Consider the following 22444-nt stretch of genomic DNA (forward strand, 5'->3'; position numbering starts at 1 on the left):
GGGTGGGGGTCAGCTGAGGTCAGGTTCAGGCCTGAAGACATCTGCACCACAGACAGGTTCACTACCACATGTAAGAAAAATCTGTACCTTCCTGTATACCACGTCTGCTACCCCACTAATTACACTAATTGCACTGTCTTCTGAAGTCTGCATGCAGAATCAGATAAGTATAACCTTCTGTTTGAATGGGTACCTTATGAGGCACACACATCTTTCAGCAATGCTACTTCTTTTCCAAGCCTTTTCTTCAAGTTAAGAAAACACTACCACAGGTAATGTGTACTACCCAACATGTCAGAATCTCTATATATTATACAATGACTCTGTTGCTGGGGGGGACCAAGAAAGAATGCAGTGTACACAGCCTTCATGGTGATAAATGAACTCTGACACTGATCAGGTTGCTGATGATTAAAGTCAAGCTGCTCCTGATAAGCAGTTTTAAGGTGTCTCTGAGCCCTTACAGTGAACAGCCCATACTTAAGTCAGGAGACTTCAGACTTCAGCAGACTTCACTTTCCCCCTAAAGTGCTTACCTTCCCACTCTTCTTTCAGCTGAGTTTGTTACTGGGCTAAAAAAATTGCACGGAAAGCACAGCAGGCAAGAGCGGCAAGGAAAAATGTTAGTTCTAATGGCAGAACACTGCTATAGGTGCTGATACAAGCACAGTCATGACTATACTCTGTGCAGCGACCTGGGTTACGGCATTCTTTTGGTGCTCCACTTCTTGGGTTGGGTTCAGCTCATATGCTTTCACAATCATTGTGTAGTCCTGCTCTCTGGAGACACAACGGTAACTCCCGTAGTCGTCCTCACTCATAGCTGTGATGAGATGCAGGCAGTCAGACTCTGTCTGCCGGCACTGGCTGATGCGGTCATTGTTCTCCCATCGGTAGGAGGCGTGATGGGAGTGTATGGGACAGGACAGGTAAAAAGGGACCCCCAGAGGGACGGAGTAGGCGACTTCAGGAGGGTCCGCTGATGATGAAGGGGTCTGCCGCTTTTTTCTTTTTTCTCCTGTAACTAGAATAGAGAAAGGGGAACAAAGAAGTGTATCTTAGAGTCAGAGTCAACCAATCAGTATGTCCAGTAGATCTCAGTATCTTTCAAGTCCAATGAGCTCCACCATTTTGAGGAGAAGACATTCAACTAGCACATAATGCACACTTATATTAGGTGCGTTCCATCACTCTTGTCTTTAGTTAATGATGAATTACTTGTACTTAAATCCTCACTCCTACTGTATTTTCACAGCCATGCATTACAAGTTAGGTCAAAATATTTTTCATTTGCATAAAAAAAAAACATGATGAAAATTATGCACTCGTGGATATAAATTTAAGCCGTAATTTACCTTCATTATTTTTGTGACAAATGTCTGTTTTGCCTCCGGCAAGATTCTGAATTCCACCCCTGAAAAGAAAAAAAGACGCCGATTTGTCAACATAAAATCAATCTCACAACCGTCACATGACAGGGGAAAAACATCAGCACATGACCATCATCAGCCTACATGCATCATGATGTCCATTACTGATAATTTTCCATTAGAGTTATCATAGATGTGGGGCTCCTCAGGGCAGGCTGAGCCCTATGAAAAGGGTTTTAAACCAACCACATCACCTGCTAGCCTGGAGCCCACAGTGGTGGGACAACATGGCTTTGTTGACTCAGGGGAAATGGGCGGGTCTCTCCACTTTAAGGCATCCTGCAATTCATCAGGAGCCTGTAAGTTGCTCTGATAACATCAGTGGAGCAGTGCCTTTGCTCCGTTTGACAGCCACTTCACTCCGGTGCACTATGTGACTAGTGAAAAATAGCAGTTTAGCTGGGTGTGAGTGAACTGATGGATAGTGTTCAGTAGAGGTGTACAGAGACGTCATTATTTGTATCTGTATCTGTTCAACCAACAGAATCATCTGTCTCTGTATCTGTATTCGGATGGTAGACCGGAAGCGGGCACGGTTTATCCCGGAAGTTGTGTTAAATCGGGCAAATGGTGTATTTCCTTACCTAATATTCATTGGCAATGCAATCTTTCAAAGCATCAAATTTATTAATACAAGGTAAAACAGCGTTTTTTCAATATTTCAAGTGGGTTTTTTAGATTGAGGAAATTAACACATACAGCTAAAAACTACAGGTTCCAGGCTTCATTTTGATGTATAGGTTGCGGGGGTTTGAAAGAAATCCAGCTGCCACACCAGGCTTTTGTCTCGCTAGCTCCCGCACATGACACCTCCTCCTCCTCGAGTTTCCCTGAGTGATAGCCAGGAAAGGTCAGCTCTCAGCCCGCTGCCTGCTGTGCGCTGACTCGGTGGGGGTGACTACAGAATATAGCGATCACTTTTCAATAATGTGTAGTAAATGAAATGACTAGTGAAATCAAAGTCCTATGTTGCAAACAGAATGGGCATTTTTATCTTGTGGCCGTCCACAATGATATGAATCGATTTGAAACATAGTGGCTGAAACATAACGGCTGACGCACAGACATTCAGTAGTATTCAGCACTCTGAATACAGAGTTTGTAGCTTGACAATTCCAAACTGGGGTTGTATGAGGCAGAAAAAAAGCACAAAAAAGAAAGATCACAGGTATGCTGTTTTACTCACTGGCTGACAGGAGTGCATCCAAACTGGCTCCAAGCACAGTATGGGTCACGTGCCAAAATGCAATCTTCACAAGACCTGTTGTAATCTTGGCATCTCTGTAGATCCAACTGAGCAATCTGCTCCGGAAAGCCAACAAAAAGCTTCCTCTGCAAGCAGATCAAAAAGCAGCTGGTCAGAGTTATAGCACAATACTTCAAACTGTGTAAAACATCTTACCCCCACTGCTTGAAGAACTGGCTTGGTTATCTAAAGGATTTCATTCCAAGAATGGGGATTGCCTTTGTTCCCTTGAGCAAGCTAGTTAATCCAAATTATTCCAGAGAATATCCAGCTGTATAAATAAGTTTTGATATGTGAAAAATTCAAGCTATGCATGTTAGAAAATGATAAGACCATCTACGAAGTGAAATAATAATAAATAATAAAAAATGTACCAAAAGCTACTCAGATGTGCGAGTGCATGTTTTTAGTAACTGAAGTATGTCAGATTCAATTGACATTACTCATTTTTATTCTGAGGTGAAGACGTTACCTACTTTACCGAGGCCCATGTGCACAAACTCACCTTTGTGGAGTCCAGTTTCATGGACTGAACAGGGGCACTATGATTAGTGAGGTGCGTCTCTGAGATGATGAAGGGTTTAAAGTCGTCCTCTAAGATTTTGTGGATCATCCCGTGGTCTGTGGGGATTATGAGGAAGCATTAATGATCAGTTAGGATGTCTCGTCTGCCTGCTGCTCGAAAACAGACCTGCTTGTACACTGCAACACAAGGCTGTTACCTATGAACTGCTTCTCTACACAAACTGTTCAGTGAAACTGAACATTAGGATCACGTAGGGCTGGGCGGTATCGGTTTTTTTAAGGTATATCAATATATTTTCAAACAAGATACAGGATGAAACAATACCGTTTATATCGATATAGTTTGATGTTGTGTTACATAACCTGTTTATTCTGTAAAGCCGTGCCAGTGTTTTGCATCTCTCCTCTCTGACACTCTCTGCCCAACCCCGCCCCCATTCTCCCTCTGCTGTGATATCTAGTGATATTTTACAGGATTGTTATCATTTGTTTACTGGTCCCCAGAACAGTGAATTCACAATGGTGAAGCCTAGTCCAGCTTCATCTCTGCAAGAAAACCCAGTTTTTAAAACCTGAGCCAAAGCTTAATTTCAAGCAATGCCGTTTACTAGAGTGATTATGCATATATCAAAGTATATAAAATGTATTCACATAAAATGTGGATTCCTTGAAACAACCATTTTAACATGGTTTAATTTGCGTTCTAAGTGGAGTCAAATGGAAATAAAATTTCGAGCCACAGCGAATGAAATAGCAGCACACAATCTAGAAGTCATACCTCCTGGCCAAACCCATCCCCACTAACAGAATGAAAGCGTAAAATGTTTTTTAATGTATATTTAACCAACAAATACTCCAGCGACTATTGATGTGTTGTCTCTGAAGGATTTATTCTCCAGTGTTTCTGAGGGCATGATGTAGCGAGCCTCCTGTGTTATTGCTGCACTTGTCTCTCTCTCTCTCTCTATCTCTGGCGTTTTTTTTCTTTTTCCTTTTCGCCGTGCGCCTTAAAGGCTCGCCGAGCTTTCGTGCTGGTAGTTTTACAGCTCAGACTCGGGGCCTCTGTCATTTATCATCCATGGATCCTAGCAGGTAGCGCACGCGCGGGGGCTGCCCATGTGCCCCCTTTCCTCGCCCGTAATTGTCGCCTCCCCCCGCGCGCTCGCTGTCTCTCTTGATGTCGCCCGATGGGGCGAAACGTCTCCAAGGTCCCTAGACCGTAAACCGGAAGGTTTTCCAGAGCAGCAGATCCAATTTAGTTGTTGAAAACAACTAAGTAGCATAGATAGAGGTAGCAGAGACAGGCCTATTTTTATTTAACATAGGCTATTTATTTTATATATTTTTTCATTTACATGTTGATATATTGTGCAGCTGTATATTTTCAAACAGGGTAGGCCTGTTGTTATTTTTGTTCTGTTTACATTTTTATTGTTATTTGCACAGCTGTGTGTTTTGTTAAGCAGGAGAGGAAAACCTGTAATTGTACTCTATTTTAATCAGTCCGTTATTGTTGTTGAAACCAACTGAAGGAGCATTCTCAGAGATAGGCCTATTTTTATTTAATATAGGCTATTTATTTTATATAATTTTTCATTTACATGTTTTGCAGCTGTATATTTTCAAACAGGGAAGGAAACCCTGTCTTTGCATTTTATTTTGATCACAGTGTTTTAATAAAAGTGCTTGTGACATCTCACATGTGGCTTTGACTTACAACTGAACATTTATCCCACTTCGTAGAAAATACAGAGATGTATATTGTGCATCGCCATTCAGCCTAAAAATACTGAGATATGATTTTTGGTCCATATTGCCCAGCCCTAGGATCATGTATAGTACACATGGGTTAACAAACAGCTGTTTGGTTATTAATAGACATGGTTTTGGACAAACAATTGCCCATAAATAAACTACTATGATAAGCCAAATTCCCAACACCATAAGGTAGAACAATTATGGGAGCAATTCTTTTTGGGTCTATTCAAGGCATCAAAACAGGGCAAAATAAAACCTTTAATATACAGCTGTATTTTAATACGGTTGCTGCATATTCACTGATACTTTGTTTTTCACTGTCCACAAATAATTAAATAAGATAATCAGGAATTTTATTCACACTTTGGTCACAGATGGCTAGCAGCATTAAGGTGTCATGGCTGTGGAAAATAAACACTTTTCATTTTTCACTGTTGAACTAAACAATTCCTGAGTGGGACTACACAGATACACACTTGAACAAGGCCCTTAAACTTGCTGATTTCAGTTAAGATTCAGTTGTATAAATGGATAATACACTGATGAGCCAAAACATTATGACCACCTGCCTACTATACTGTTGGTCCTCTGTGCGCCGCCAAAGCAGCGTTGACTGTTTGGACTCTACAAGACCCTTGAAGGTGTCCTGTGGTATCTGGCACCAAAACATTAGCAGCAGATCCTTTAAGTCCTGTAAGTTGCGAGGTGGAACTGCCGTGGATTGGACTGGCGGTCCAGCGCATCCCACAGATGTTCAATTGGATTGAGATCTGGAGAATTTGGAGGCCAGGGAAACACCTTGAACACTTCATCATGTTCCTCAAACCATTCCCGAATAATGTGTGCAGTGTGGCAGGGTGCATTATCCTGCTGAAAGAGGCCACTGCCATCAGGGAATACCATTGCCATGAAGGGGTGTACCTGGTCTGCAACGATTTTTAGGTAGGTGGCATGTGTCAAATTGACGTCCACATGAATGGCCGGACCCAGGGTTTCCCAGCAGAACATTGCCCAGAGCATCACACTCCCTCCACTGACTTGTCATCTTCTCACAGTGCATCCTGGTGCCATCAGCCCCCCAGGTAAACGGCGCACACGTACATGGCTGTCCACGTGATCTACAAGAAAACGGGACTCATCGGACCAGGCGACCTTCTTCCACTGCTCCAAGGTCCAGTTCCAACAACCCATTGTAGGCGCTTTCGACGGTGGACAGGGGTCACCATGGGCACTCTGACCGGTCTGCAGCTACACAACCCCATGCGCAGAAGGGTGTGATGCACTCTGTGTTGTGACACATTCCTCCTGTAACCATCATCAAATTTTATGTGACTTGTGCCACAGTAGACCTTCTGTCAGTTCAGAACAGACGGGATAGCCTTCGTTGCCCTCGTGCATCGATGAGCCTTGGGCGCCCGACACCCTGTCGCCGATTTGTGGTTTGTCCGTCCTCAGACCACTGTCGGTAGGTACTCACCACTGCTGACCGGGAGTACCCTACAAGCCTTGCCGTTTCAGAGATGTTCTGACCCAGTCGTCTGGCCATTACAATTTGGCCCTTGTCTAAGTCGCTCAGGTCTTTACTCCTGCCCATTTCTCCTGCATCCAACTTATTGACTATGAGTTGACTATGATTGTTCGCTTACCATCTACCCAGACCTTGACATGTGCCCTTGTTTGGAGAGGATCAATGTTATTCGGTTTACCTGTGAGTGGTCATAATGTTTTGGCTCATCAGTGTATGTCAAATGAAAGCCGTGGTCCACTCTGGATACAACTATCTGCTGTGTAAATAAATAAAGATAACATCTGCAGACCTGCATTTTATCATTAGTGCATCAAGGGTCACAAGTTTAAGAGTGCAACACGTGTGCATCAGAAGGTTTGATGAGTTGTGTGTAGGCTAGCGTTTAAACAGGATGAGGAGATGTTTAAACTGCAGGCTGCCCTTTGGAAGCCACATGCCATTTGTGAACATTAACATTTCATTGCATTACATTCTTTTAGCAGACACTCTCATCCAGAGCGACCTCCAGCACAAAAGAACAGAAGTGTATCCACTCTAGCTGAATGAGCAACAGTGTCAGACCAGGCTAACAACACTCCCAGATCAGTGGAGCGTGAACACAACATTATTGTGAAACACAAGGAAGGCTCACCGGTGGCAAGGAACAGCACGTTGTGAGTGCTTTCATTAGCAGCCCTCACTCTGTCCACGGTGATCTTGGTGTAGTTGTTACTGCTGATGTAGAAGGGGGCCTGGCGATGGATGGGGTGGATCCAGTCACTCATTTCAGGGTGATCCTTTATGACCCTGATGGTGGCCATGGGCATGGCCTTGCTGTTTGGGACACACTGGAAAACACAGGGACAGAGACAGTCTGAACGTACTACAGGAGGAAGACCAGAATTTTACATTCCCAATCTTGTGATGTTTTCTGAAATGTAAACACGATGTCAACACTACCTATTAAGAGTGGAAAAAGACGTACCTGTCCTGAGAATTTCTCTCACTTTTACAATAACTTTGCCCCTATCAAAACATTCATTCTAACAATCTATTACACTGATAGCTGTTCAGCATTGAGCCCCTGAACTGAATCTTGACACTACTCAAACAAACTCATGATAATACACATGTAGGAGCTTTTTTTGGCTGCACTGTTCAAAAGGATTTGCATTGTGTACCTAAAACCACTGTCTTGCTAGTCTGATTCAATGTGAAGACAATGGACACATCCCCTTTTGGATATCAAAAAGGAAGGGTAATCACTGAGAGGTCACAAACTTGCACCAAGTAAACATATTGAGGAAGTCATTCAGGCAAGTAATGAACCAACCTAGTCCTTAGAGGGCAGGACACAATACCACACTGGGGGCGGTGCTATCCGGCCACTTTTTTTGGCATCTGTTAAAAGCCCACACCTCATCCCTCATGTGGTGCATATGGCAGTAACCACAATACATAAACTCTGTACTGAGACACGCTGTTTCACTGCAACAATGTGAGTTATTTTCCAACATTGTGCGTGAACCAAAATAAATCCTAAATGCCCTTCCAGACATTTCCGGAAAGCACTCTTTGTATTTCAGAAACGTAGTAGAAACAACAAGATATGACTCCTTATATTGGCTGCGGTGAAATGAGAAGAATGCATCAAAAGTCTAGACAAAAACAAATAAACACACCCTGTGGTATCCCATTTAACAAGCATTCTCTTTGCCAGCAAAACCCTCTGTATCCAGTAATGATATTTATATGAAAAAGCCTTACTGTTCCAGGCCTTGGCTTTGGAATTTCTTCACTGAAACCTTTGAAGGCGGAATTCTCAAAGACGCTATCAATATCTGCCATTGAGTATATGCAAACAGCAGTGGAGTTCCTGCAGTGGAGACAAGCAACAGCGTTACCTTTGCAAATCCTTCACTCTATGGTAATTCAGACAAACTTTGTCAGGGTACAATTGTGTCTTCTCAGCGTCATGAGAAAGGAGAGAGAAGTAACAGAAGAAGTTTCTGCCAGGTGTGCAGCTTTATTTATTTTCAAGGGTCTACGAAATGTTTGACATTCCAACAAAATGTGAATGTGCGTCACAACGGCGCTATGCAAGTAAACGGTCTCAGGAATGTTCTGGGGAAAATAATCACAAAACGTCCCTGAAGATACCATTTCCCCACACAGGAATCCTCTGCTATTCAGATAAAATGTTATCTCGGGGCTGTGCCCCTGAATTTTCTCTAATACTTCAGTTTACCATGTTTAAGCTTTTGTGAATTTGTGTCATCATATCAAGGAAGTGCCAGACCAATCACATCCCAAAGGAAGCAGTTTCATCAACACTGCTGGGAGTATAAACTGAAAATAGATTTCCCCACCAGCTGCTGGTGAAGAGGGCGTACACCCGGCTGTCTCTCCAGTCATCAGCATGCTGGACAAAGATGTCCTGCAGACGGTTGAAGTACAGAGACTCCTTGGGGATCCCGCACACAAGCCGTGCCTTTAGGAACGATGTCCACATGTTCTGTAAGAATCTCTTGGACCCGCCCTCGTCCACCTGCAGGTGATGAGAAGCAAGTTCTGTGACTAATGCTGGTGGCCCTCAATGTAGGGGGGCAGGGAGTCTCTAAGAGCATATTTGACAACATAGAAAATCAAAGTCTTGTGTGCTCCACCCTCTTGGCATGTGTGTTTGGTATGTCCAAGAAAACACCCTCCCCAACTGTACTTCTCAAATACTACCCGGCATTCATCCCAGAGCTTAAAAATGAATGTTAGGGATCCTTTGCTATGTATGCATATTCCATTTTACCAAGCAGCTGTAGGAGCCCTTTAAATATATGCCAGAGCATACAGCAAGTTTTCTGCTTACAGAAAGGGAGTCTTTCACCCCCTGCCTGCCTCAGCCGAGCTGATAATGTACTGCGGCCAAACCAAACCTTCCACAGAAAAGATAGCGCTTTGAAGGCTACTCTTTGTCTATGTCTTCATATCCTCATTTTGGCTATTTAATATCACTGGATAACAGAACAGTGTTATGTTGTAGCCCTGCCCGAGGGCAAACAGCATAATAACAGCAGCAGCTGTTTTGTAGAATGTGGAAACGCTGAGAGTATGATCAGGGCAGGTGGCTGGGCAGAATTTGCAAGGCATCTAAAACCTATCCACCCAGCAGAATGGGAGTTACAAAAGTGTCAGCGCCAAAGCCCTCTCTGGCATCACTCATTGCCATCACTGCCTAACATAACAACAATCTAAAGTCTGTTATCAATAATGTATTCCTTACCTATAACCACTGATTTATCAAACTCGTTTCATGAGCATATTTGCACACTCATCTTACAATTATGAACCTGTGCAAGTTGAACAGTATGCATCAGATGAATTGCTTATGTTTCCTCCTAAGACAGGATCCAACGTTTGTGCCATTGAAAACAAACCCATTCACAAAGAGCAAATATTACCTAATGAATTACAGGATGTGTTGAGACAGTAATTCTGGCTGGCTGCAAAAGTGAAGTTTGGGTTATGTGTTAAGTGAAACATTCCCTATATTATATCCTATAACAATATTAGCTTTATTTTTAAAATTGTTATTTTAAACAGAGCAGTCTGTGTCTTGTTTCCCATTTCCACACAGTGCTGCAGATACTGACACTGTATTAAATTTCTATGACTGTACAAACACTCTGAAGGTGCAAATATGCATCTCATACAAGGGCAAACACAAAGTCTTTCAGCAGCTGGTTATTTTAGCACTAACTGGAGTTTTAAGCTCTTAAGCCTTAACAAGAGTGTATGCCCTAGTTTCTAATCTAGCTAATGGCCCCCTCTGTCAAAGGCTAGCAGTACCTTGCACACTTGAGCCACTCTTGATATCCAGGGATCCGCTTCTGGGGAGCTGTCTGAGTTCTTCTCCCTGAAGAACATGTAGATCTTCTCCTGCTCTGGATCCTTGTCACGCTTGACCCAACTAGCAGAGATGAAGGTGGGTTCTACAGAGAGTACAGAAGGAAAGGTCACAAATCAGTGGGGCAGGAGTATAGAGTCGTATGTGGGAAACAGAACTGGCATCAGGAAAGTTGTAGCTTTGAATCTGGCCTGGATATTGTAGTTGTACCATTGAGCATGGTACTTTGCCTCATGGGCTTCAGTGCACAGCAAGCTGTATGACTGGAATATGATGTATACAAACAAACACACACATGCACATGCACACACACACACGCGCACACACATACACACAGAGCTATCCCTCTTTTGTCGGTGCATTAGAAAGCTGGGGGCTGGGGGCTGCTTCAGGAAAACCGAGTACTGCACAGTGTGCTTTTTTAAGCATCGTCCCTGATTCTGTCACCTTGAACGGTGACGGCAGCAATCCTGGAACGCAATGCGGTGCCACTGCAGGGGCTGGCGACATTAAAAATTATCCCCGGGGGGGTGGGGGGGGGGGGGGGGGGGGGACTCAGCAATAAAGCTGCTTTCATGCCTGCTGAAGCCAAACAGGGGAAGGGAGAAAGACACAACAAAAGGAGAGTGGCGGATGTTCTGGTCAATGTGAACTCCTCTAATGGCCTTGATTAGAAGGTCAAGATAAGAGGAAAGTGCGTGACGAATAAAATTAGGCCGCTCAAGTGATCTGGATTCTGGATCTGGATCTGTTCACGAGCAGGGTGCGCACGAGAGCTGCCACCCAAGGGAGCGACGCGTTTTCCCCTCACCCGTCACCCATCCGTCGTACATCCAGACGTTGGATCTCAGGCCAGCCTTCCTACGGAACTGCAGCGAGGTGCCGTCGCTATTCAGGGGCACAGCGGCGTAAAGATCCCCCTCTGAGAGAGGCAATCACACATGTCACGATCACCCCAGAGCAGTTACAGCCATTACCAGCTTGCCATTACCAGTTACAGCATTACCACCACCCCCACCCCTCCGGTTTAATGTTCCTGACAATCAGCAACACCTACTAAATTATTGGTCATTACCTGTAATGTTGGAGCAGGTGAAAAAAGATAAGCTTTTTTACTAAAAATAATATGATATGATATGATGTGATATGATACTGGTTATAATGTGAGTATTAAATATTTGTGAAAGATTATACAAATAATCAAGATTTGATGGTGCCAATTAAAAGACTTTTTCCAAAATTATTCCAAATATTTTTGAAGTGTATTGGTTCCATAGGATTTCCTGTTTTCATATCTTTTCAAATAGATTGGTTTCAAAGGAAATTTATTCTGGGCTAAAAGGAAGGACTGCACCAACAGACCATAAAATCTTCAAATATGATCCAATTTTTATTTGGTGCAACTATGATATGCTAGTGTTTCATGACTTTCCTCAGTGATTCAATGCCCTGACACAACAGTTTTTCTAACTGTGACCACAGTCAACCACGACATTTTCTTTTTGCTCTCAGCCACAATCCTCAGTTAGCAACTCAATGTATGAGTTACGTACCTATGGTGAGAGATATGGAGTTCTGTGTGTAAATGTGCGGAGAGATCCCTGTGCCTTCGTAACTCTCAATAATCTCACTTGATCGATTAGCCACCTGGGGATACTTTTTAAAGAAGAAGAAAGAAAACAAAAACATTACATGCTGATACAGTAAACACTTTCCCGAGAATCAAATTGGCAAAGAACAAAGAGACAAAACAGTGTTGGTGTAGTGTGTATTCCATGCTTTAAAAAGGAAAAAATTGCTTCATGGAAAGGTACCACGATAGCATACAGTGCAGTTTTAATGATACCGCACAGCATGCTTCTTTGCTTACTTATGTGGTACCCAAACCAAACCAGTTTTGATGACTGAAGGCAGCTCAGTGGCCTTCTATTCATAAGTATATGAATACAACCTCTTCATACATTACTCAAGTACCTTAATTTTTTCATATAATTGTGACACTATCTATGAGGGTGATAATTTTTAAATTTATTATTATGCCATTACCACCCTATTGTTAATATCTATTATGCTGTTATTATCTGCACTTGGTCACTTAACCACATTTTAGAATTTAGAAATTATGTTACAATTAATGTTCAGAGAATCTTGAATGGACTTTGACCCTGATCCTTTGACCTGATCATAAAGGACACAAAGACTGTAAAACTGTGTCCAGCAATGAGGCACAGTTTAAATACACATGACATACTGTATATAATAAGTCACTCACCAGCTTCCAACACTGTGGCTTGTTTCCATTTGTCCCACATACGAATAGGCTGTCCTGGAATTGCTGAATGACAGTAATGACATTTTCACAGGGATTCTGAAAGAGAGTTGAAACATAAATTTTAAATCGGACAGGAACAAGTTTTCCTCAACTAATTCCAAGGGTAAAATATTGTTTCATTTTACTGTTTTAACAGTTTTAGAGAAGCACGTTTAACATTGACACATTATACAATGAGCAGATCCATGTATACTTTTTGTAGCCGAAAAGTGTAGGCTAGATTCCAGCGTAAGCCTTGACACCAGTGCCAATGCCAGTCCACAGTATATCAAGGCCTGTTACAATCAAGCCTTGAGGTAACAAATGAAAAGTGCACAAGTTCACAAAATGAGAATCACGCACAGCTTGGGGATTTGTTGGTTTTGAAGCCAAACATACAGCAGCCAAAAACTGAAGTAAAAACATCTGAAATGATCTGATAAACATTTTGACCACAGCATCTGGGCAACATTTCAAACTTGATTTGTAACAGCCCAGTCCATTGTTTTCACCCGTGCTTGGGATACTGACCTTTTCACAGTTTTGCGCCCCTGTCGCTGACAGCGAAAAGTTCTGAAAAAAGAACATTACCAGAGTGGGTTGAATGTACAAAGCTTCCTATAAATTGGCCTGGAAGGGCCATTGACTTACTGTATGCCCTGTATTTACACAAACTAAACAAAACATTTTCTAAACACTTTTCCTTGAATTCACTTTCAGGTACTTATTAACTTTTATCAGAAAATCTTAATTTCAAGCTCCAATTTGATATGCAAGACGATAATTGCAAGGTAAGCAGTATGCTTCAGGGAACTGCCCTATGTTCCCGTACAAACATTCAGAATCATTTAAAGTTGCATTGCAATGATCATCGACATGACTCAGACCCATTTCCCATCGTGTCCCTCTGGATCATGAACAGTTAAATGAAATTCCCACACACAAACGATATTCTATAGTTCTGACATCATGACACAAGAATGCAGCAGTATCTTTTTTTTATCACAACCTAAGAGCTTCTAAATTTGGGACTCAGAGGGCACCCTCTTTCGATTATTGTCATAGCTGGATCAAGTGTGTGAGTATTAGAATTTCTAATGTTCTATCAGTCTGATATCTGTACTGAGAAGAGTTTGTGCTGTTGTAACTGTATGTAAAGATTTTATTATTCATTTGCTCAGCAAAAGCCCTCATCCAAGGCGACTTACAGTGCATAGCTTATGGTTCTACCTGCTCAAGACAGCTAGAAATTCACTGAATAAGTATCTTTATCAAATTGTACACCAGCAGTGTCTTACCCTAGATTTCAACTTGCAACCCTTGTGTTGTGCCCCATACTCAATACTGCAACCTTGATTCACCTTTTCTGCCAAAAAATTGAAATTGCCCCACTATCTGTTTTTTAAATCCTCGTAATGTTAGGAATGACATTCATCACATTTTAGTTTTGGTCAAGCAAGGATATCAGGAGACTGCACTAGGATCAGTGCCATCGGCATATAGGCCTAGATCTCATAAAAGTAATAATGTCTTACCACTCATTCACATGAGATAGATCTCCCTTGCCTTTAAAAGCTCCATAAGTGAAGGGAACAATCAATACTATTCCATTGTCCAACTGCAATTCCTCTTCCTAGCCATTGCCCAGAATGGGATTCTGTGGACTTTAGGGGCACTCACACAGACAGCTGCCACTGTGGAGCCTCACCTAGATGAACAGCTGCCTCCTAATTACTGTGTGGCTGGGATCAGTACACTGTCCAAAGAGCATTTATCATAGACAACAATACAGTTAACAGTACAGAGTGTTGACTCAATGAAAACTTTGGGCTGGAGCAAAATAAGGCTTTGCACTTGTGGATCTTCATTTACACATTTAGTACTTTTTTTAAAAGACAATTTTATTGTCATAACAATACATTATTAATTTAGGGGTGGGTGAGCAGAAAATGAAATACTGATTATAGATGCTAGTCATGTTTAACACCAGTTCCCTTAATTGATAGGAGGGAGGCAGCTGGGCTATTAGGAGGGACAAATTGCCATTAAAAAGCAGTGTAGTGACGCAGGAATTAGTGCTGTGGGTTGAAACACTAGGGGGACACGGAGGACTGGCATAAAGTTTAGATAAGCATGGGCAAACCGCTGATGCCAGGCGCTGCAAGTCAGACAGATGGCCATCTGTTCCTCTCAGTCTCAACTGTAAGAGTGGGTAAAGTAACCCTGTGTGGTACAGCACAGTCTGAGAAACACATGGAAACACTCTGGAATGAAAGGAGATTTATCCTAAATCTTGGGGATGAATGTACTGTACATTTGCCCTAAATCCCAATGTTGATGTAAAACCAAATCAAAGCCAAAAAGAAAAAAAAGTACTCTAGATTAGTGTTCATCACTCTTGGACCTGAGAATCTATCCTGTGTGTTGTTTTCATGCCAGCTAAGCTCTCAGTTAATTGGGTATCATGAATCCATTAACTGTATACTGATTTTTATTTGACATCTCTAAATTCACTGTGCCTTAAATTCTATGAGAAAAGAAGTGGTAACATAGGGTGAGTGACATTATGTCTAAGTCCTGCTGCCCTCCTATAGCATAAAAAACATGTATCGCTTCAGTAAGGACCCAGGTATTAGGGTGCTGAGACAAACATAAAAATAAATAAATAAATAAAAACAGAAACATCAGTAGGCGTTGCTTACCTCTACCAAAAGGCCATTATCTACATTAAATCTGTACACCAAGTCAGTTCCACCAACATACAGTTCATCAGACCCTTCTGGATGAAAGAATACTGTGTGTTTCTGAATCTGGCTGTATAACAGTTTGTTCCCACCACCTGGAAAATAAGTGAGGAAAGGTTAGTCCACTGGCTGGACAATCTCTGTCCTCTTTAAGTCCCTCAATATATTCTAGTAAAACATCATCTACCCATGTAAAATGAAGGTTCACAAATGAACTGTTCACTTAGCAATCCATTCCACTTAGAAATTGAAATCAAATTCAATTTCATACGTCAATGTTAACTATTTTAGACAACAACAACAGCAAAAAAATAATAAAAAATTATAAAATAAAATAAAAGGTAAACACCAAGAAACGTCGGACCACTTTCACGGAATCACGCTCTCAGTGTTTTGAAAACTACTAAGTATTTGTACCGAGAAAGAATTTATTCCTGAATGTCTAAATGAAACCCCCATTGACTTGTCTTAAAGCTTTTATTGGCTGCATTGACAATTCAGCTACATCCCTTAAATTTTCCTGTTAAAACAATTCCTTGCATTCTTTTAACAGCCGAGCTCTGCAATGAGAACTTCGCGAATATCGGGGTATCGAATTCACATGTTATTATATGTACAGACTCAGAACCGTCTCTATTAAAACAGTTCTTTTCTAGTGTTGATTTAAAACGATTACATTTCTGAAGGAATGCGAATGTATAGCTCCCATTCACGTTTTGATCCTCAGAGTTGTATCTTGAGACAATATATTAGACTACTTCAGAAAAACCCATACGACACGCCAAGGTAAAACACAAGAATATATTGCATCTACTTGTATATCTTACCCTGATGGAGGGTCAGCCTCGGAATATGATCCAGTGAACACACAGAAAACAGAATATTCCATATAAAAAACAACGCAAATTTTACTTTCATTTTGATTTAAATAAAAAAAGGCGCAGAGCAAATGTTAGACGGTTATCATTGCCATGGCATCACTATCAGTTCGAAGCTTATGTTTGGCTGCGCCTAGAGGAGAGCCGTTAAAAAGCGGTCCTGCACACAACGCCCCCACGATGAGTCGGATCCCATCGTAAAGGAGCCGGCTCCCGTCTGAGAGCCGATTTCTTTTTCTTTTTCTTTTCTTTTCTTTTATCAATACAAGACAGAATAATAGGATGGTCTTTTCGCCACACTGCTCGGCCACAGGTACTCCATGCACTGACTCAATGTTAGAATTGTAACATGATCTATGCACGAGGACCAGATGCACTGTGTTTAGTGTTTGTAGCGAAGCGCTAATTTACAACGTGCAATATAAATAAAACGTCCAATACACACGTGTAACAGTGTTTGATGTTTTTACATTAATGTTTTTGTACCAAACTTAATGTAAAATAATGGTATTCTGGAAATTATAAGGTTTAGCATAATTACACCGAATAATTTAAGTGATATACGTGCACACATACCAATCATAGGTCAAAACATTGCTAAATTTGGCTGAATTATAAAAGCCTGAAGTGGTACTAAATGAAGAGCCGTTTAGGGAGCCGAAAGAGCCGGCTCTTATTGCTGAGCTGAGCCAAATGATCCGGCTCACTAAAAAGAGCTGGAATTCCCATCACTGTCGCGAACACTGCAGTATAAGTAGCTTTCTTATGTCAGAAGTAGAAGGGTAGGCTATTTGGTTAAGCTTCTCGCATCACAGTCAACACTAAATCAAATGATACTGCATGATAGGTTTATATGTAAAGTATCATAGTGTTATATGTAAATTATTTATAGGCAACGAATATTTGTAACATAACATGAATGAGGAGTTCAATTTCAACTGGATGTCAACACAATCTAAATGTAATGCTTTAATGTACCCATCTTGCAGGTCGCTCTGGATAAGAGCGTCTCCTGATCGAGAAACTGTAAATGTAATGCAAATGATTAGCCTTCATATATAACCTACTATTCTAAAGATGACATCCAAGCAATTTCGTGCTTTTTAAAACAGTCTGAATTGGTGGATTGCTTAAAAACAATAATTAAATCAAGCTCCTAAAATGTCAATATATTTGTAAATGCACTGCTTTGGCTGTAATATGCATTAATTGCACATCCATGTAATGCGTTCATGTAAGTGGGTGATAGTCACAGAAAAAACTTTCACTTGTTTCAATGTTCAATTGTATGTTCAATTGGTTTATAACTTACAACCGCAAAAGTCATAATAGAGGATAGAACATACAGATTTCAGAAATTTACTGAAATTGTAGAGTTTACGACATTGTTACGCTTTTAACCATTTATTTTGAAAGGCCCAAATGCTGTCAGTGTTCATTTTGTTATCCATGTTGTTGTTCATTCGGTTTTTTATTGCCACAGTGGGGACAACTGTAATGGCAATGGCCGATGTAACAGGAGGTAGGTGCTGTTGCAGAATATCTTCAGTCTGTGGACTCTTTAATTGCATTTCCGGAGAAATGCCTGCCCGTAGGGCTTTGATATAATACAGCCGTTCAATTTCCCGTTTTAACATTTAGAATGGGCTGTTAAAGTTGGAATATGATAGCCACCATCTTCGACTGATAAAGCAAACAAAATTACTGAAGGAAACAATTACCCACCAAATCTGAAGTGCGACAGACAAACATATCAGAATTTAATGCGAATTACGAGCACTGGATTTTGTGTATCTAAAACTCAAAAAATCTGAGGTGTTATTAGAATCCACCTCGCCTGACGTTGCATACTCACGTTTGCCTACGACCGTGTCCAAAGGTAGCAAAAAAACTCCGCGCAAGACATTGGTTGCCCACAACATCAGCTGACTTCGCTTATAAGTCTCCGTGTCAGACTTCTACTAGCTAGCCAGCAAAAATGGTAAATATATTTTCTTTCTGGCAATGAATTATTTCAACTAACGTACATTGAAGCATCTCAAATTACTATGAATATAGGTAACTACCTAGCAATGTTAGCTAACGTGCCGTCAAATCAAAAGCTTTCATAGCATATGCATCTCCGGCAATTACCCATAAAGCTAGCTCATTTGTGCGATTACTGTATTCCTTGTTATTAGCTAACGTTAGCTAGCTAGCTTCTTTGCTTTAGCTGTCTTATGTTAGCTAAAGGACTGTTTTGTTGCGTTGCTATATGTAGCGTATCGAGAATATCTGCCAGTTTAACGAACCCTTTCTTTTCTTTTCTTTTTCAGCGATTCCGGTTTTGTGGAGATTTGGATTGTCCAGATTGGGTTCTCGCCGAAATCAGCACATTAGCTAAAATAGTATGTCTTCTACTTTGTCAGTTCTCCCCAGCAGATAGATAGCTATTGTGGTTTACATTCAGTGGACTGTTCACAGTGTTGTTTTCAGATGAATATTATTGACGGCTAAGCAACGTATGTCTTCAGTAAGATAACTGTTAGCCAACCTAGCATCTTGGTTCTAAACTGGCCGTACGTTTGAAGCGTTAAGTCATTTAAAACAATGAATCCCAGGCAAGAACGGCCTGAGCTTTAAGTGCACGAAGACCCGTGGTATTAATATAAACGGTGCTGTTTCTCTTGCAGTCAAGTGTCAAGATGAAACTCCTGTGTGCGCAAGTGCTGAAGGATCTTCTCGGAGAAGGCATTGATGTAAGTGCTGGACGAACAGTGCTGTGCATGTCCTACAGCTGATATATACTAATGAGCACAGTACCATGCTCTCATCTGGTTTACGCACAAACTTGAGAACAGAATGTGTGGACTATCGAAGCAACAACAACAACAAAAAACAATGCTCGCCGTATTACTATTGTTGATGCAGCTTAGTATTTCCTTTTTTTCAGTATGACAAAGTTGCAAAGTTAACTGCAGATGCAAAGTTCGGTAAGTTTAATTATTTTTCAGAACAATTTTGTTATTGATCATGGCACAGTGAGCAGTTGATTCTGAAATACCATACAACATACGATTTACTTAGCAGATGCTCTTATCTAGACTGCCGTCTGTAGCTTGCAAATCTTGACACGTTACCCATGTGCACAGCTGCGTATTTTACTGAATCAGTTGGAGATATGTAAAGGGCATAACAAGAGCACGTGTTGGGATTCGAGCTGCTTACTGTTACCAGTGTGGAATCCCTTTAATCAGTAAATGAACAGAGAATGTCAACCATTAGTATCCTGTTCTGATGTCCTGTCATTTTTCTTCCCCCGGATGCACTGATCGACTATTTGCCTGTCCAGAGAGCGGTGATATAAAAGCCAGCATTGCTGTACTGAGCTTCATTTTGTCCAGTGCGGCAAAACATGACCTGGACAGTGAGTCCCTCTCTAGCGAGCTGCAGCAGCTTGGCCTGCCCAAAGGTATTGTGAGTGCGCCAGTGCACATTGATCCCTCAGCATCTTACATTTACATTTGCATGCATTCATTTTGCTGACGCTTTTATCCAAAGCAACTTACAAGTGAGGCAGAGTACCACACAAGCAGAAAGCCAATATATGAAAATCCCTTTGTCCATTATGAGGATGTAAGATATGCACAGTCATCAGTGTGGTTGTGTATACTCAGGAATTAATTGCCAAATGGTAAAGTGAATACATTTTTTGCTTCTGAAATTTCATTTGGGTGTGGGTGGTGATTTCAGCTTTGCTTTTGACGATGGAGCCCCATATGTCTGCGTTGAAATGGCAGGGAGTGCTCATTCCTGTAACAGCTCTTGTTGTCCCCTTTAGAGCACACCACTGGGCTGTGTAAATCATATGAAGACAAACATCCTGCCCTGCAAGACAAATTGAGGGAGAGCAGTCTGCGCTGTGAGTGTTCGGCACATGCCACTTTTCATCACTTCATGTTAAAGGGGAACCACAGAGTATTTAAACAGATTTACAAAGGTCTGCCACAGCAAAAATGGGAATCCATATGGATGCTTTGGGCCACAGCTCCTACCCAAGGAACACCCAAGAGTGTTACCTCTACAGGACATGCTTTTGTGGGCGCGAGTGTGCAAGCCTCCACTTTGATCCCAGTATCTGATATGAGAGGGGTGGCGGTGTTTGTCCTGTGTTTCAGTGGGCCGTCTGGAAGGTGTGTCTTGGCGGGTGGACTACACGTTGAGCTCCAGTGAGCTGAAGGAGGTGAACGAACCTACAGTGCAGCTGCGGCTCCAGGCACAGGGCCCAGAGTCAGGTTCCACAGAGACCACTGTCGTCTCCATTACAGCAGACAAGTTCAGGGTCCTCCTGATGGGTGAGTCTTGAGTGGGAATATATCAGGACAGATGTGATAAATAGTCGTTTTTCCACATTGTTCTACACCAGGAGGTTGTATGTTTGAATCCTGGCTGGGACATTGCTGTTGCAACCTTGATCAAGGTAGCTAATCTGCATAATGTGCATCTTTATAAATGGAAAAACAGAGAAAAATATATGTTGTGTTAAATGTCCTCAAATAGGGCATCTACTTACTAAATAAACACCAAAATGTATAAAATTTCCATACTATTAAACAATATGCATGCATAACGATATACTAAGTGGTATTATTTTTGATATGCAACTGCAAAGACAAATATGCTAACATAATGTATGCTATTTAATTGTTAGCAATGTCTTATGTTCTGGCAACTGTTTCATTGTAAGGGGAAGTCTGGCTCCGTTTGAACACTAATTCAGTGTCTTTTTCTTTGTTTCAGAACTCAAGCAAGCTCAGGCCATGATGAATGCATTACACTGAGGGGAACAATGATTGTGTATACATATTTAATAAATGATTTTTTTTCATATGTTTGATTATATAAGCAGATTCTTCTATGTTTAATGTTTCTTCAAAACTAAGGTTCAGGTTTAAAAGACTGTGTCCATATCTGCAAATTATCACTTCAGCATAAAATGTTGTTGAAAGTCTTCTAAAACATTTTAGAAATGTACAGGGAGGACCTGAACTGCTGTGGAGCTGCTTTATGCTCTCTCAGATGCCTTGATCTACATGTGAAATTGGACTTTGTTAAGTGCAACAGTGGTAGCTCTGTTATGGGTTTTGAAATATGGCCCTCGAAGTTTGCATGGCACAACAGATAAGATGAACTTGTTGGGATGTGGGGCTAAAATTAGCCAGGGAGTCACTGATGTACAGAAACCCATCATCAATAGCAAGACAGACCAAGCAATATCAGTTGAAAGCACATCTGGGTTAAATGATCTGTAGTGTTACCTGTTTGGCCTGATTATATGCTCCATTGTACCTTGCTGCCAAAATATAAGTAAATATAAATGTGATAAATGCGGTAAATATAAATGTGAAATTACAGCTACTGTATTTAGCCTTCTGTATCCAAATACTGCTAACGGAAAAACATTTCTTGCTCTTGATAACTTTATAACTGGTCAGCTCATGTTTTGTTTAGTTGAGTTTTATTTAGTTGTTTAGTTCATTGGTCATGAACTGAAATCTGAAATGTAATGGTAATGTTATGGGATTGCCATGATGTTTAGTGATTGGTCATTAACTGAAATCTGAAATGTAATGGTAATGTTATGGGACAGTTTTTTTCTTTGCACATGACATATAGCTAGATGTAGTTAGCAAAAGACAACACATGACCTGTAACTAAAATGCTAACTCAGCTTTCTTTAAACATAGGTACAGACAACAGTTTTGCTTTTGTTATAAACTTTATGCATACACATGTAACTGTTGGAGATGGAATTTTCTGTTGCATCAAACAAAATACAAAACCAGACAGGAGGTGGGCCACTTCGGGTTTAGTTTCAGGCCAGTCAGTATTAACCCCCAGTTACAAGTGCCATTTGAATTGATGGATGGTAGATATGATATGTAGATAAAAGTAAAGTGAAGTATTTGTGCAGCGGTTTCGATCAGGAGTCCTTTTTTGCATAGGCTGGATGAATTGATTTTGATCTTTCAACGATGCAGTGCAAGGTGAGTGCGGAGTGCACGTGTTCCTGTAAAAGATGGAAAGGGTTGCTTTACCCAAGTAATAAGTCATGAAGATGCAACGTTCTTTGGACGCTAAATGTAATGCACTTACTGTATTGGC

The 22444-nt window shown here is 41.2% G+C and overlaps 2 protein-coding genes across 2 annotated transcripts; one reads left to right on the plus strand and one right to left on the minus strand.

Moving 5' to 3' along the window:
- Positions 1–16403, minus strand: sema7a (semaphorin 7A). Its single transcript, XM_036535793.1, has 14 exons — positions 16250–16403; positions 15381–15517; positions 13210–13251; positions 12640–12735; positions 11921–12023; positions 11179–11289; positions 10310–10452; positions 8836–9014; positions 8234–8342; positions 7119–7314; positions 3182–3297; positions 2617–2762; positions 1356–1414; positions 1–1024 (listed from the first exon to the last, which is right to left on the minus strand). The coding sequence occupies exons 1-14, from the start codon at positions 16338–16340 to the stop codon at positions 630–632; spliced, it is 1923 nt and encodes a 640-aa protein (XP_036391686.1). The 5' UTR covers positions 16341–16403; the 3' UTR covers positions 1–629.
- A 1810-nt stretch (positions 16404–18213) lies between these two features.
- Positions 18214–21127, plus strand: commd4 (COMM domain containing 4). The gene is made up of 8 exons (XM_036535658.1): positions 18214–18281; positions 18616–18687; positions 18973–19038; positions 19233–19272; positions 19632–19751; positions 20121–20201; positions 20458–20634; positions 21080–21127. Exons 1-8 carry the CDS (start codon positions 18279–18281, stop codon positions 21118–21120), a joined length of 600 nt encoding a protein of 199 aa, XP_036391551.1. The 5' UTR covers positions 18214–18278; the 3' UTR covers positions 21121–21127.
- Positions 21128–22444: the final 1317 nt, after the last annotated feature.

Source organism: Megalops cyprinoides, chromosome 8 (genome assembly GCF_013368585.1).
Source record: "Megalops cyprinoides isolate fMegCyp1 chromosome 8, fMegCyp1.pri, whole genome shotgun sequence".
Taxonomy (NCBI): Eukaryota; Metazoa; Chordata; class Actinopteri; order Elopiformes; family Megalopidae; genus Megalops; species Megalops cyprinoides.